Source organism: Phyllopteryx taeniolatus, chromosome 3 (assembly GCF_024500385.1).
Source record: "Phyllopteryx taeniolatus isolate TA_2022b chromosome 3, UOR_Ptae_1.2, whole genome shotgun sequence".
In the NCBI taxonomy this organism is placed as follows: domain Eukaryota; kingdom Metazoa; phylum Chordata; class Actinopteri; order Syngnathiformes; family Syngnathidae; genus Phyllopteryx; species Phyllopteryx taeniolatus.
In genome coordinates this window covers 6,846,592-6,862,524 of record NC_084504.1, presented here as the reverse complement: position 1 = coordinate 6,862,524, position 15,933 = coordinate 6,846,592, and the positions used below count along the sequence as shown (strand labels likewise).

Here is a 15,933-nt window from a genome sequence, read left to right as displayed (position 1 = left end):
GTATATGTAAATGGGAAGGTAATTATTTGCATGGTAGCAGGAAAATATATGGAAAAACATGGAATTTTAATTTGTATTAACTGAAGTCCAATAACGCTGAAAGTTGAATGTAAGAATTTTTTTTTTATCCGCAATGAAAATTCTAATTATATATTTTCACATTCAGTTTGATCATTTCAGATTCAGTTCGACAAATTCAGTTTCAAATTAGCTGTGACAGATACCCAGGAACTGTAAGGAATAGCAATCGATTGGCAATACACAGATCTGTTCTTTGGCCAATCAGCGTCTTTTTTTTTTAATCACGTGACATAGGGATTCTCCGGGAAGTCAAATTTTCTAACCGCCGACAGTATTTTAAGCTTTATACCATCTTTCCTTAACCTTTGTGAAATGCATCATACGGTAAGAAAGCGAGACATCACACCGACGTGACTAATTTGTCTTTCCGGTTCTTTTCCAACATAACGTCATCCAGGCATTGAACACCATGCATTATGCTTTACTGACACCTAGAGGTAGAAACAGCACACAGCACATCTCAATACAGACAGCACTGTTTCAAATGAGTTTAGGGGATTACATGAATAAATTGGAGTCCAGCCATTTTGCAGCCGTTGTCCATTTTCTTTTGGACATTAGCAGGAAATAAGCAGCTTGGATTTGCAAAAAAAAATAATGCTTTGGTCTCCGGTTCTATTGGGTGGTTTAGAGGTGGAAATACACGCCAAACACACCCCAATGCTTGGATTCATCCAGTATTTATATGAAAAGCATGATAACACATCATGTTTACAGTACATTGAAAAAATCTGATTTATAATGGGAATTAATAGTGCCATAGAATTAAATAATAGTGTATTGTCAATGTTTATCTCCTATTTCTAATAACTTGGAAAATGCGTCGTGGTTTTTTAAGTTTAAGTAAGGCCAAATTTCACCCCTCTGACCTTTGACTTTTAACTGTTTTGTCTTTAGTGGAATACATCAAAGTCCAAAAGTGTCCAAAAAAAATGGACAACTGCTGCATAAGGGGTGGACTCCAATTCATTCACGTAAACCCCTAAATTCATTTGAAACAGTGCTGTCTGCATCAAGATGTGCTGTTTCTACCCTTAGGTGTCAGTTAAGCCTAAGCAATGCCTGGACGACTTAGTGTTGGAAAAGAACCGGAAAAATGACTTAGTCACTTCGGTGTGATATGTCGTTTCCTATGTTCGAAAGGAAACACCTTTTTCTCTTTCTGACCGTATGATGCATTCCACAAAGGTTAAGGAAAGGTGGTATAAAGGTTAAAATACTGTCGCAGGTTAGAAGATTTGACTTCCCGGAGACTCCCTGTCACGTGATAAAAAACGAAGGCGCTGATTGGCAGCTATCTTCGGGCGAGAGGGTACACCCTGAAGTGGTCGCCAGCCAATCGCAGGGCACCTATAAAACAAACAACTATTCACGCTCACATTCACACCTATGGGCAATTTAGAGTATTCAATCAACCTACCAGGCATGTTTTTGGGATGTGGGAGGAAAACGGAGTACCAGGAGAAGACCCACGCATGCATGGGGAGAACATGCAAACTCCACACAGGTGAGAGCGGGATTTGTACCCCGGTCCTCAGAACTGCTAACCAGTCGTCACTGTGCCTCCCATATAAACCATTTGATGTGATAAAACAGTCCCAAATAACAATTTGATTATGAATTATGAAAGCCTTGGTCAAGACTTTTTTTCTGAAGTGTTTTTAATTCTTCTCCCCAAAATATGATTTTTTTTTTTCATGAAGTTACAGACATGTCCAAACCAGTAGGCTACAGGACCAAAGGATCACTATGCACCAGAGGGTTAACGATGTTATATTTAACTTTGGGCTGAAACATTAATTAATGAATATTAAGTCAATTGGGTTAGTTCTACACACGTTGCCTTTTAGTTCATAGGTTTGATATTGATGCTGGTTATAAAGGACCCCGAGTCAAATGTTCATTTTAGTCTATGCTGCGGGCTGCTAAGAAAATGGATGTTCATAATTTGGACACCTTTATTTAAACCATGCAACCTTTTTTGACCCAGCCCCCTAAAATAATCTTTTTGAACTGGAATCAAAATGAGGAATCGCTCACATTCAAATGAAGCCCAACCCTAATCATAAATATGATAAAGATTTACATTTTCTGGCCAGATCCAGCTTGGCGAACACATAATGTCTGTTTTCTGCACTGTATTTTCAGGGATTTTTTTCAGATTTTGTTTTCTTTTTACTGTAATTGTAACCTGTGCTCGATACAGTATTTTATTTTTGTTTATTTGCTGAGCTTGCAGCGTTATGCACACTAATGTAGTAGCTTGACATATTGTGGGACATGTTTTGTTGTGATTCTCCATGTTGACGAGAGAGAAATAAGTATTTTCATCCGTCTGCAGCATTTGTCTCGTCTAATCTTTGTACTTAATTAACAGTACTCTAATCACTGAGAAGGAGAATTGCGAAAAGTGTTTTAATTTAGCAACAGCAGTGTGTAACTGGTTCAAACTAAATTATGTCATATGAAACTTGTTTGATATGGTAACAAATTGTGTTTTTTATCAATTAGTGTATAGTTTTTACAAGAGTGTGATTTTTAAGCGGACTGTGTTTGTTGTCTATATTTGTGACCTAGATGAAGATCAGATAACATTTTATGGCAAATTAATTCAGTAATCCTGGTAATTCCAAAAGCGTCGCATGGAAGTGCATTAAGGGTATTCGCAATAGTCATGCAAATACATTGTCGGTCCTGACTGTTTTCGGAGAAGATCTGGGAGGAATAATCACTTTTAGCATAACTCACACCACGGGATAATCGGTCAAGATAATCTTTCAGACGCAGCTGACAATCAGGCCTTTGCTGACTTTAATTGCAAGAGAATTAAATGTTCAAATTTGGCGCAGATGTCATTGTGTACCTGGCTTTCGCAACACGTTAATATTGCAAATTGTTTTTGTTGTGGGTAGTATTAAGTGAATGTCATCTTCACTTTGTAGGCTGCCACCACTATCAGCAAGTCTGCCCTCAGTTCCAGTAATAAGAAAACAACTCTCCCTGCAGACTTCCAGTTTCCACCAGAGACGCTATCCCAGCTCAGCCTTAAACCTTCCATGTTGGTGAGGCCACACAGCCTGTGTCAGCCAACACAGACATCTGATTACATTCAATGAGTGCGTGTACTGTGTGGATTTTTACGTCAGATTCCTTTATTTTTATTCTGACGTCTTACTGTTTGACTCAGGAATCACATTACAAAAAAAACTACCGGTAGTCTTTTGCCAGGCATAATATCATTCTAATTCATTATGAGCATTATTCAACCGTATTCAAACCATCTCTGTCATGGAATTTAATCATTAATAGATGTACCTGAAAATATTATTATTATTATTTTTTTTTTTTTGTGCTCCAGTTATGTCAAGAAGCGCAGAAGAGGCTGTCTGGAGAGCTTGGAGAAGGGATTGGCGACTATGACTACAACAATGCCAATGATACGGCCAACTTTTGTCCAAGTCTTCAGGTATGAAGTCCCATTTTGAGTTAGCTGCTGCTTCTCTCTAAAGATAGGACTGTAAGATGCAACTTCTCTCTCAGAACCGTTACCACTTCTCAAAGGTGTCTGGCAGGGTTCTATACTTGGTCTAACACTTTTCCATATTTACATTAACAATATAACCCATGCTCTTGGTAACTCTCTTGCCCATCTGTACACAGACAACACATTTATACTTCTCGCTCCTTCCTCCGCACTTCCTGTCTCGTGTCTATTCTTCAGAGGAGTTTTACTAACATTCAAAATGATCTTTCCTGTCTAGTTATCACTGAAAATAAGCATAATTAAATTTATGATCTTCAACAGAAAACTCCCACGAATCAAGCACCCCAGCAATGTTCTGTTTCGTAATGGATCTGCTGTTTATTGTGTCATTTGCTACAAATACCTGGGTATCTGACTTGACAGTTAATTTACATTTGAAACACAAATCAACACTCTTCTCTCGAAAGTTAAAAGCAGATTAGGTTCTCTACCAAAATAAATCCTTAACACATTGTGCTAGATTTCTTCTCATGAAAATGACTGTCCTTCCAATCCCAGATTATGGAGCTGTACTACTGTATATAAATGTACTTTATAGATCGGCTTCAAAAACTCCCCCCCACGAGCAAGATACCATTTTGTACACACAGTTTGACTTATTACAACAAATGAACCCCAGTGTTTACAGTCTTTACCCATCATCCTCTTCAGGCTGCTGACAGTGACGATGACGTGGAAGTGTTTCCTTACTCTGACGATACGCAACCTTCAGGCAAGAATTTTCCACCACCCTCACAAGAAGGCGTCTCGACCTACGGCGATGAAGATCTTGTACCTGAACCACACAGGGTATGTTGTCAATTGTTTTCTCACAGTAGCCTTTACCACCAAGGTTTCTTTTTTGACCTAAAGTTTGTCTTTATAGAGATGAAACGGTATTAAAGGTTTATATCGAGATTATAGGAAACAACATTATCTGTTATCAGTATCATGATATCTCCACCAAAAATACATCTTTATTTTGAATACAAAAAAGTATAAAATCAGCAATTCTGTGCACTTTTTTTTTCCAGAACCAAAATAAATGTTTATCTCTACAAGACCCCACAAAATGTACCTAAAATTACTAAGACTATCATTTGGTGTACAATTTTGGGTGCACTCGTTCTGTTTGTGCCTTCCTTTTGAGAACACAAGCTTATCTGTATAGATGGAGCGATATGCAGCATTTGGATATGGCATAGGGAACAAAAAAAAATTTTTGCATACGTTTAGTAGAAATTAGTGTAGCGTATATGGGTTAAATAAAAATGTAATTAATTTGGGAGAAAAGAAGGGGTTGGAAGGGACGCCTGCGTCACTTCCGGTTTATCGTAATTTTAAATTATAGCGTTATTAATCAAGCTATTTTATGCATAGGAGGGGCACCACGTCGCTTTTTATGTGGATAAATTTGGGAAAAACGACGAGAAACCTTTTTTATCAGTCTCATAATCTGAAGGTTGCGACACTTTAGAAAACTCTGATAAGAGTTCTAGACGTCCAGAGTTTTTTTTTCTCGAATCCAAACACACACAACAATGCAGGTAGTGAATTTTATGGAAAATTTAATGGCCTAACATGGGGGATCTACAGAACACAGAAAAACACAAAACAAACAAAGTACAGATGAACATTGGCAAAGGAAACTGACTTGTGATGTGAGATTGGTAGAATGAGCGTGTAGTGAAAGCATATAGCTGGGGATTCCTGTCCTTGTTAATTTAAACCCAAATATGCACTAATCTGTACTTTTAGTAAACCAATGTGTGCAATGTTGGACTTATGTGTCTTGAACACATTTGAGGTAGGCGGGTCAAGCTTCCAAGTGTTCGGCCGGCCCGGTCCGCACCAGGAACAGGTGGATTTGGTCCGCACCGGAACAGGTGGATTTGGCACAAAGGAATTAGAAAAGGGGGGGGGAAAGGAGCCCCAAAAAAAGTTTCCAGGCAGGACGGCGGTGTGTCTCGGCTCGCAAGACATTCGGAACGGGCGCGTTGTTCCCGCTTCCGTTCCCTCGGTATAAGCTCAGGCACCCAAAAAGGGATGCTCTGCAGCCGGGGATGATCCGATGTGTCTTTGTCACCTCGTGGTGAGGTGGGCGTCCTGCCTGGGCCAGTCGTCGGCAAGTCGGTCGGGTGAGAAAATAACTGCCCAGAGAGCATAGCTCCGGCCTTTTTATGGCCGGAGCGAGCCAGAAGGGGAGCTGGACCGCCTCTTGAGTGTTAATTTCCCATTATGGTATTATTTTGTGGTTTAAAACCAGTGGAATAAAATATTAATGATTGGATTTAAGATAACGAGACCATTTTCCTGCTTTGCATTGTCCCACGCTCATCCTCTTTAATACCTGTAATCAATGTTCCAAATGTTATGTGGTTGTTGAGAACACTACTATTTTCAATGTGGCATTTGTGTGGTGTGGAGTGAAACATTTCATCTGGTTCTGTTGACAACAGATTCGACATCAGACTTTCAAGTTTGCAGCAATACAGTCACTAGTGGCATTCATGTAAAATTCTTAAAATATTAACTCCCAGCCAAGTCCGGTACAGACTGTTTCCTGAACCCGTGTCGATAGTTCCATTCCGTCGCCTGTGGGTGTCACTGTTGCCTGTTCAAACTCCCAGGTGGCGCGGTACCCAGCAGAGTGGAGGCGCCTTTGTTGGTGAAATCCTCCGGGCTGGCGGGAGCTAAGTTAATTAACTTGCTATGTTTCGTCTCCGCTTTGAAACACCGGGTGCTAGTAATTCACTTATCGTCGGCATGCCAAAGCAAATGTCTGTCTTGCTTCTGTTGATTATGGCTGTTGATTCATTTAGCGTCTGTATTTGAAGTTACGTCTCGCCACTCCGTGGCCGTCTATCTCGGTGGGAAGAGCAAGTCTCGCCAGAGACAGGGGTGCTGGGTGTCATCTTTTCATGGCGTGTCCGCTACATTAGGGATGGACTTATCCCACTTTTTTTCAGACCGGGTACAAATAATAGTACTTGCAGCTCGTCACTTTCCGATACCAAGTACCAATACTTGATGACAATGCCATGCTACATTTACGCCAGATATAATGAGACGCATACCTTCTAAAAAGTTCTAATTTAATCTCGTCAGCCCATATAATATTCTCCCAAAGGTCTTGGGAATCATTCAGATGTTTTTTTTTTTTTTCCAAAAGTAAGACGAGCCTTTATATTTTCGTTTGGGTCAGCAATGGTTTTTGCCTTGGAAGTCTGGCATGGATGCCATTTTTGTCCAGTCTCTTCTTTATTGTTTTGTCATGAACACTGACCTTAACTGAGGCAAGGGAGGCCTGCAGTTTAAAAGTTGACCTGAGTTCCTTTGTAGCCTCTGTTCTCTTGGGGTAATCTTTGTAGACCGGCCACTCCTGGGAAGGTTCTTCCCTGTTCCATAATTTTTCCATTTGAGGTTAATGGCCCTCCCTATGGCACACTGGAATTCTAAAGATTTACAAATGGCTTTTGTAACCCTTTTCCAGACTGATAGATTAAGTTTAGTCAATTACTTTATTTCTTGACTGTTCTTGAGTTTGTTTGGATCGTGTCATTTTGTTGCACCTTTTTTGTATCTTTTGTCCTACTTGCTTTTGTTGGGAAAAATTCAGTTTAAGTGATTTTTTGATTGAACAGGTCTGGGGTGTAATCATGCTTGGGTGTGATTAGTGAAAATCTACCAAAAATTGTGTGAAGCCACAATTAATTTATGATTTAACAAGGGGGGTTATTATTTTTCACACAAGGCCAGGTAACTGAATAGTTGTTGTTTTTTCCTTAATAAAGGAATTTACCATTTAAAAACAGCATTTTAACTTCACTTGGGTTAAAGTTCCCTGATATTTACATTTGTTTGATGATCTTCAACATTAAATTGGGGGAACTATGCAAAAATAAAAGAAATTGAGAAGGGGGCCCAATACTTTTTCACAGCACTTTATATCTCAACAATTCAGTACTAAATTGTTCTGTCTTTGCACACAGTTTCAGCTCTTACCGTCAAACGTATTTAATGTATTTAGAAACAACACACATAAATGACTTGGGTGCAATGTTAATGAATCTACAGCAGCTGAAATAAGTTTTTAACACGTCACCATTTTTCTCACTAAATATATTTCCAAAGGTCCTATTGACATTTCACCAGATGTTGGGAACAACCCAAGTCATCCATACATACAAAGAAAGTAGAACAAATATCCATCCATCCATTTTCTGAGCCGCTTCTCCTCACTAGGGTCGCGGGCGTGCTGGAGCCTATCCCAGCTGTCATCGGGCAGGAGGTGGGGTACACCATGAACTGGTTGCCAGCCAATCGCAGGGCACATAGAAACAAACAACCATTCACGCTCACAGTCATGCCTACGGGCAATTTAGAGTCTCCAATTAATGCATGTTTTTGGGATGTGGGAGGAAACCGGAGTGCCCGGAGAAAACCCACGCAGGCACGGGGAGAACATGCAAACTCCACACAGGCGGGGCCGGGGATTGAACCCGGGTCCTCAGAACTGTGAGGCTGACGCTCTAACCAGTCGGCCGCCGTAGAACAAATAAAATCAGAAATTAAGTTATGTGTAATAATATGAAATGACACAGGGAAAAAGTATTGAACACTCCAACTGGTATTTATTTAATACTTTGTCCAAAAGCCTTAGTTTGCAATGATAGGCTCAAGACGCCTGCCTCCTTTATGGAAAAGTCGCATGCATTGCTCTGGTGTGACTTTGGCCCATTCCTCCACACAAGCAGTCTTCAAATCTTGAAGGTATCATGGGATTCTTTTAAGGACCTCGAGTTTCAGTTCTTTCCATAGATTTTCAATTGGATTCAAGTCAGGTGATTGGCTGGGCCATTCTCGTAGCTTTATTTTTTTTCTTTGAAACCAATTGAGAGTTTCCTTGGCAGTATGTTTTGGATCATTATCCTGCTGAAATGTCCACCCTCGTAACATTTTCATCATCCTCGTAGATTGCAGCAGATTTTTGTCAAGAATGTCTCTGTACATTTGCGCATTCATCCTTCTTTCAATAATGTGAAATTTAGCAGTAACATTTTCTGAGAAGCAGCTCCACACCATCTTGTTCCCACCTCCGAACTTCACTGTTGGTATGGTGTTTTTAGGATGACATACACTGCCATTTTTCCTCCAAACGTGGTGTGCATTATGGCATCCAAAGAGTTCAATTTTGCTCTCATCAGACTAGACTATATTCTCCCAGTATTTAACTGGCTTGTCCAAATGGTGTTCAGCAAACTTTGGCAGCAATGGGGTCTTGCGTGGTGAGCGTGCATGCAGGCCATGGCGGCGGAGTACATTACTCACTGTTTTCCTTGTGACAACAGTACCTGCTACTTCCAGGTCTTTCTTGAAGCTCTCCACAGGTGGTCCTTGGGTCTTGGACAACTCTTCTGATTATGCACTCCTCTGTCAGAAATCATGCGAGGAGCACCTGATGGAGGCAAAACTATGGTGGTATGATTGGCTTTCCACTTACGTATTATGGCCCCAACCGTGCTCACTGGAACGTTCAGAAACTTAGATATGCGCCTGTAACCAATTCCATCGTTATGTTTTGCAACAATTACTTTGTGATGGTCTTGAGGCAGCTTTTTGCATTACCGATCATAAGATGTGTCTTGACTCACACCTTGGCAATGAGACCTTTTTGTAGGCCATCAATTAGGACTGAAGCAGCTGATATTTATTTGCACTAACAAGGGGCTGGATTGCTGTTTGATTATTGATAGAATTTAGGTGTTGTCTTGGCTATCCATGCCTTTTTGTTGTTCCCAACATCGGGTGAAATTTGCATGTCAATAGCACCTTTGAAAATATATTTAGTGAGAAAAATTGTGACGTGTTCAATACTAATTTCAGCTGCTGTAAATGAGTTTCACTTTTTTTATTTGAACCACTAAAATAAATTCACTTTTCTACAATATTCTAATTTAATGAGACGTACCTGTGAAGATGCATGAATCAGTCTAAATTGGCAACTGCTTACAATGTTTTTTCCAATAGACAATGATAGGCAACTGTCAGGTGAAAATAATGACACTGTAACAACACACAGTATGTTAATCATTTGTTTTACATGTGTATGAAGGTCAATAAGATAGAGATCAACTATGCTAAGACGGCCAAGAAAATGGACATGAAGAGACTCAAGAGCAGCATGTGGACTCTTCTAATGGAAAGCCCAGAAAAACCTACACGGGTAACTTATTCCGACAGATTGCCTATTGTTCACCTTTTTATGTAGAATTTGTCTTCATTCATTTTATATTTTTATATACAGTAGGTATGGAAAGTATTCAGACCCCCTTACATTTTTCACTCTTTTTTATATTGCAGCCATTTGCTAAAATCATTTAAGTTCATTTTTTTCCTCATTAATGTACACGCAACGCAGCACCCCATATTGACCGAAAAAATCAGAATTGTTGAAATTTTTGCAGATTTATTAAAAAAGAAAAGCTGAAATATCACACAGCCATAAGTATTCAGACCCTTTGGTGTGACACTCATATTTAACTCAAGTGCTGTCGATTTCTTCTGATCATGCTTGAGATGGTCCTATACCTTCATTGGAGTCCAGCTGTGTTTCATTATACTGATTGGACTTGATTAGGAAAGGCACACACCTGTCTATATAAAACCTTACAGCTCACAGTGCATGTCACAGCAAATGAAAATCATGAGGTCAAAGGAACTGCCTGAAGAGCTCAGAGACAGAATTGTGGCGAGGCACAGATCTGGCCAAGGATACCAAAAAAAACATTATGCTGGACCTAGGGTTCCTAAGAGCACATTGGCCTCCATAATCCTTAAATGGAAGACATTTGGGACCACCATAACCCTTCCTAGAGCTGACCGTCCGGCCAAACTGAGCAATGGGGGAGAAGAGCCTTGGTGAGAGAGCTAAAGAAGACCCCAAAGTTCACTGTGGCTGAGCTCCAGAGATGCAGTCGGAGATGGGAGAAAGTTCTAGAAAGTCAACTATCACTGCAGCCCTCCACCAGTTGGGGCTTTATGGCAGAGTGGCCCGACAGAAGCCTCTCCTCAATGCAAGACACATGAAAGCCTGCATCTAGTTTGCTAAAACAAAAAAAACATCTGAAGGACTCCAAGATAGTGAGAAATAAGATTCTCTGGTCTGATGAAACCAAGAAAGAACTTTTGCCCTTAATTCGAAGCGGTGTGTGTGGCGAAAACAGGCACTGCTCATCACCTGTCCACTACAGTCCTAACAGTGAAGCATGGTGGTGGCAGCTTCATGCTGTGGGGGCGTTTTTCAGCTGCAGGGACAGGACGACTGGTTGCAATCGAAGGAAAGATGAATCCGGCCAAGTACAGGGATATCCTGGGTGAAAAGCTTCTCCAGTGCTCAGGACCTCAGACTGGGCCGAAGGTTCACCTTCCAACAAGACAATGACCCTAACTTGTTGCATCAGTCCCAAAAAAGACTCATGGCTGTATTAGCTCAAAAGGGTGTTTCTACTCAATACTGAGCAAAAGGTCTGAATACTTATGACTGTGATATTTCAGTTTTTCTCTTTTAATAAATCTGCAAAAATTTCAATCATTAATTTTTTTCTGTCAATATGGGGTGCTGTGTGTACATTAATGAGGGGGGAAATGAACTTAAATTATTTTAGAAAATGGCCGCAATATAACAAAATGAAAAATTTAAGTGGGTCTGAATACTTCCCGTACCCACAGTGTGTGTGTGTGTGTGTGTGTACACAACCTTGGATTTGTAATGGAAAATGCTTTTCATTAATGTTTTGCATGTCTGTGTAACTGATTGTTTAAATAATTTTCATTCTAGGAGGTGGAGGTTACAGAAAAACCTGAGGTTTGTGGTGACAAAGTCTTTAGCCAGACCACGAAGACATTACTTCAAAGGTAACAGACCTACAATATTACAAAGCTTACCTGCCTTAGAGAACAATAATAACTGACTAGCACTTCACAAACTGTTATTTTCTTTGTTTATTTTTTGTATTGTATTGAAGAATAGACAATGATACACATGACACACTGATAAGCAGTCTGCCCTTGTTAAACTTATATTGGCAAAATTTAAATACTCCATATTGAAACTCTGCTCTTCTAGACTTCCCAACACAATGGCTCAGAACCTTTCAGTACCTTTGGCGTTTGTTGCTCTGCTTCATCTTGCAAATGAAAAGGTGAGTTACTTAATGAAACTATAACCTCGCCATGACTTCTGTTTTACTGATATGCTCTTAATTTTGTATCATTCCTGAGACCCTTTTGCTGTACTTTGTGGGGAGACAATCATGTTGCTGCATTAAAGACCACATGTCCCGTTTCCCGCACGGTATTTTTTTCCATGCCTCAGAAAAAGGATTGTCTCATGACACTTTTCCCCATAGTCTACAGTAGGGCTGCACAATATTTGGGTGAAAAATTACATTGCGATGTTATTTTATTTTATTTTTTTAATTATTATTTATTTACTTGCAATATATGTGATGTGAAATAATATAGGATCAGTGTTAGGAAAGTTCATTTTCTACATCAACTACTTCGAAGTTCAGTTCATTGTTCCAAAAATTTGCTAGTTCAGTTCATGGTTGATAATTTAAAATTTTGAACTAAGTTCACCGGTCCAAAAACTAACTAGTTCATCTCCCCACCCCACCCTCAATATGTTGCTTCCGGGCTATTACCCTCAAAATACTGGCATTTAATTTCCTCATTGTTACCACCCATTCAGTCCACACTAGTAGCCAGCTATCGCAAAAACATGAGGAAAAACGTTTTTTTTTTAAATGAGGAATTAAAAGAAGAAACAAAATACGCAACAGAGTATGACAGGAACGATGGTAAAGGACATTGATAACTTTGCATTCCTCACAGCTCTGGCTGACTATATTAACAAAATAATTTATCTATTCTTATATTACAAAACAAAATAAAATACATATTATCACAGTCTGATCGTACAGTGTTTTAACTAAACCATTCTGTTAATTTTTCTGATAAAATAAGAATTCTCCTAGTAATACATTTTTTCAATTATGTACTGTATTACAAAAGCCGGAGGGGCTTTTTTTTTGTAATTAAGTCGTCACCTTATCGTGGTGGAAGGGTTTGTGTGTTCCATTTGATCCTAGGAGCTAAGTTGTCTGGGGCTTTAAAGATTCCCTGGGCAGGGTCAACCATGGCAAACTGCTTCCTAGGTGAGGGACCAGACAAAGCACGGCTTAAAAGACCCCTATGACGTATACAAATATTGGAGGACGTTTTCCCTTGCCCGGACATGGCTCACCGGGCCCCCCCTCTGGACCCACGCCTGGAGGTGGGGCTCGAAGGCGAGTGTATGGTGGCCAGGCCTGCACCCATGGGACCTTGGGCCGCGCACAGCCTGAAAGGGTAACATTGAACCCCCTTCCCGTGGGCTCACCACCTGTGGGAGGGGCCATAGGGGTTGGGTGCAGTGTGAGCTGGGCGGTGGCCAAAGTTAGGGACCTTTGCGATCGAATCGCCGCCTAGAGAAGCTGGCTCTAGGGACATGGAACGTCACCTCTCTTGGAGGGAAGTACCCTGAGCTGGTGTGTGAGGTCGAGAAGTTTGGACTAGATATAGCCGGGCTCACCTCCACACACAGCTTGGACTCTCTTCCACACTGGAGTTGCCCACAGTGAGAGATGCCGAGCAAGTTTGGGCATACTTATTGCCGCACGGCTCGGCACTGGGGTTCACCCCAGTGGACGAGAGGGTAGCCTCCCTCTGCCTTCGGGTGGGGGGGACGGGCCCTGACTGTTGTTTGTGCCTATGCATCAAACAGTTTGTGCCTATGCATCAAACAGCAGTTCAGTGCGTTCCCACTGGAGACTCCATCATTGTCCTGGGGGAGTTCAATGCTCATGTGGGCAATAACAGTGGGACCTGGAAGGGCGTGATTGGGAGGAACTGCCCCCCTGGTCAGAACCCGAGCGGTGTTCTGTTATTGAACTTCTGTGCTTATCATGGATTGTCCATAACAAACACCATGTTCAAGCATAAGGGTGTCCATACGTGCACTTGGCACCAAGACACTCTCGGCCGCAGTTCGATGATCGACTTTGTGGTCGTGTCATCGGACTTGTGGCCTCGTGCCTTGGGTGAAGAGAGGGGTGGAGCTGTCAACTGATCACCACCTTTTGGTGTGTTGGCGCCAATGGCAGGGGAAGGTGCTGGTCCGACCCGGCAGGCCCAAATTGTGAGTGTCTGCTGGGAACGTCTGGCAGAATCCCCTGTCAGAAGGAGTTTTAACTCCCACCTCCGGAAGAACTTCACCCACATCCTGTGGGAGTCGGGGGACATTGAGTCCAAGTGGACCATGTTCTGCGCCTCCATTGCTGAGGCGGCTGACCGGAGCAGTGGCCGTAAGGTGGTCTGTGCCTGTCGTGGCAGCAACCAGCAGTGAGAGATGCCGTCAATCTGAATAAGGAGTCCTATCAGGCCTTTTTGGTCTGTGGGACTCCTGGGGCAGCTGATGGGTACCGGCTGGCCAAGCGGGATATAGCTTTGGTGGTCACTGAGGTAAAAAGTCAGGCGTGGGAGGAGTTCGTTGAGGCCATGGAGAATGACTTCAGGACAACTTCGATGAAATTCTGTTCCATCATCCAGCGTCTCAGGAGGGGGAAGCAGTGCACTATCAACACCGTGTATAGTGGGGATGATGATTGAGAATCTATGGGCTATTATCAAGAGGAAAATGAGGGGCACCAGACCCAAAAACAAAGAAGAACTGACAGCAAGCATCAAGGAAATCCGGGCTTCTGTAACTCCCATTAATTAGAAGTAAATGGTGATTGCTTCACAGTATTCAAATTTTTTAAATTCCTGATTTCTTGGGTTTTATGAGCTGGAAGCCCAAATTATCCATCCATCTTTTTTTTTTTTTTTTTACCGCTTATCCTCACTAGGGTCGCGGGCTGCTGCAGCCTATCCCAGCTGTAAAAATAAACAAATCAATACTTGAAATTGTTTAAATTGTGGGCCCTGAATCTATAATCTATGAAAGTTTTACTTTTTCAATGGAATTATGGAAATAAATAAACTTTTCCATGATATTCAAATATTTTGGAAAGGGTCTGTATATTACAGTGCACCAACATCGCAGGGTTGCGCATATGTACTTTATGGTGACGATGCGCAAACAAAATATCGTCCAGTCCCCTTGTCTACAGTATAAAAATAATAATGGTCTCAACAATACACAGATACTAATGGGCTAGTCTTCAGAAGGTTTCAACAGTTTTCAGATGTTTTGAGCTATTTCAAGATGGTTATTTTACCCCCTTAATATGTAGAGAGTGTATATCTATCTGATGGTGCTTTTCTGTCAGAAATGTTTGTTTTATAAATCCAATCCAAAAACGGTTCAAAAAAGTTGGACAGTGCTTTTCTCAGTCCACAAAGCCACTTTCTCATGAATAATGCTACTAGCCTGTTTTGTTGTGACTTTTCTATAGTGCTCCCATGTTGCAAAAATATTCATCTTTTTCGCTATGTTCTGTCTTTATAGAATTTGGAGTTGGTGAATATTGATGACATGTCAGACATCATCATCAGGCAAGGCCATTGAGGAGAAAAGTATTAACGTATAGAAAGAGAATTAGAGTATGGCATTTGTATATGATCTTCTTTTATAACTCGTCTTAAAACCCACTTTTGTTCTTTTACTTTCAACTCAGCATGAGACTGCTGTTTTAGTGTTGTATTGCTTGTATTGTTTTTAACATAGCTTTTAATCTTTTGTTTTAATTTTTCCCTATGTTGAACTGTTTTTATGTTCTATTCTTATGTAATGTACAGCACTTTGTGTGCAGCAGTGGTTATTTTCAAGTGCCCTATAAATAAATTTAATTTGAGTATCTCTGTTTAATGTGTATATAATGTCTTTCGGCAGCAGTGTTGTTGGTTTCTGTAGATTACAGACAAATATGTAATCAGATTGGATGGCATGTTGCACTTTTGTTTTCTTCAGACAAAACCTGGGTTACACTATTGACTGGATTGAATGGTATACCTACTGCGTTGTTTAGTTTGTTATGATAAGGGCAGGCATTAGCTATGGATTGCATACCAAGCCAATTTACTGCCATTTAACCGCCAACATCATTCCATGTTGCAAGGATCCAAACAATTTGCGGAAGCTAAAAACATTTACATTCTAACATGGCTTGTACCTTCATATGACATGTCACCTACTGATTATGTACAGTATTAAATACTTTGGCTTTAACGTGGAAGTTCCTGCATTTTTATGCAGCTGTGTAATGGTGTTTCTTAATCTTAAT

At 40.8% G+C, this 15,933-nt stretch overlaps 1 protein-coding gene across 1 annotated transcript in view; it reads left to right on the top strand.

The window, feature by feature from the left end:
* ncaph (non-SMC condensin I complex, subunit H) overlaps positions 1–15,507 on the top strand; it is a 29,118-nt gene extending 13,611 nt beyond the window's left edge. The window contains exons 12-18 of the mRNA XM_061766715.1: positions 3,024–3,143; positions 3,440–3,547; positions 4,277–4,414; positions 9,720–9,830; positions 11,445–11,521; positions 11,733–11,808; positions 15,159–15,507. Coding sequence (XP_061622699.1) covers positions 3,024–3,143; positions 3,440–3,547; positions 4,277–4,414; positions 9,720–9,830; positions 11,445–11,521; positions 11,733–11,808; positions 15,159–15,218 — 690 coding nt within the window. The 3' untranslated portion in view covers positions 15,219–15,507. The remainder of the gene's footprint in view (positions 1–3,023; positions 3,144–3,439; positions 3,548–4,276; positions 4,415–9,719; positions 9,831–11,444; positions 11,522–11,732; positions 11,809–15,158) is intronic.
* The last annotated feature ends 426 nt before the right edge of the window (positions 15,508–15,933 follow it).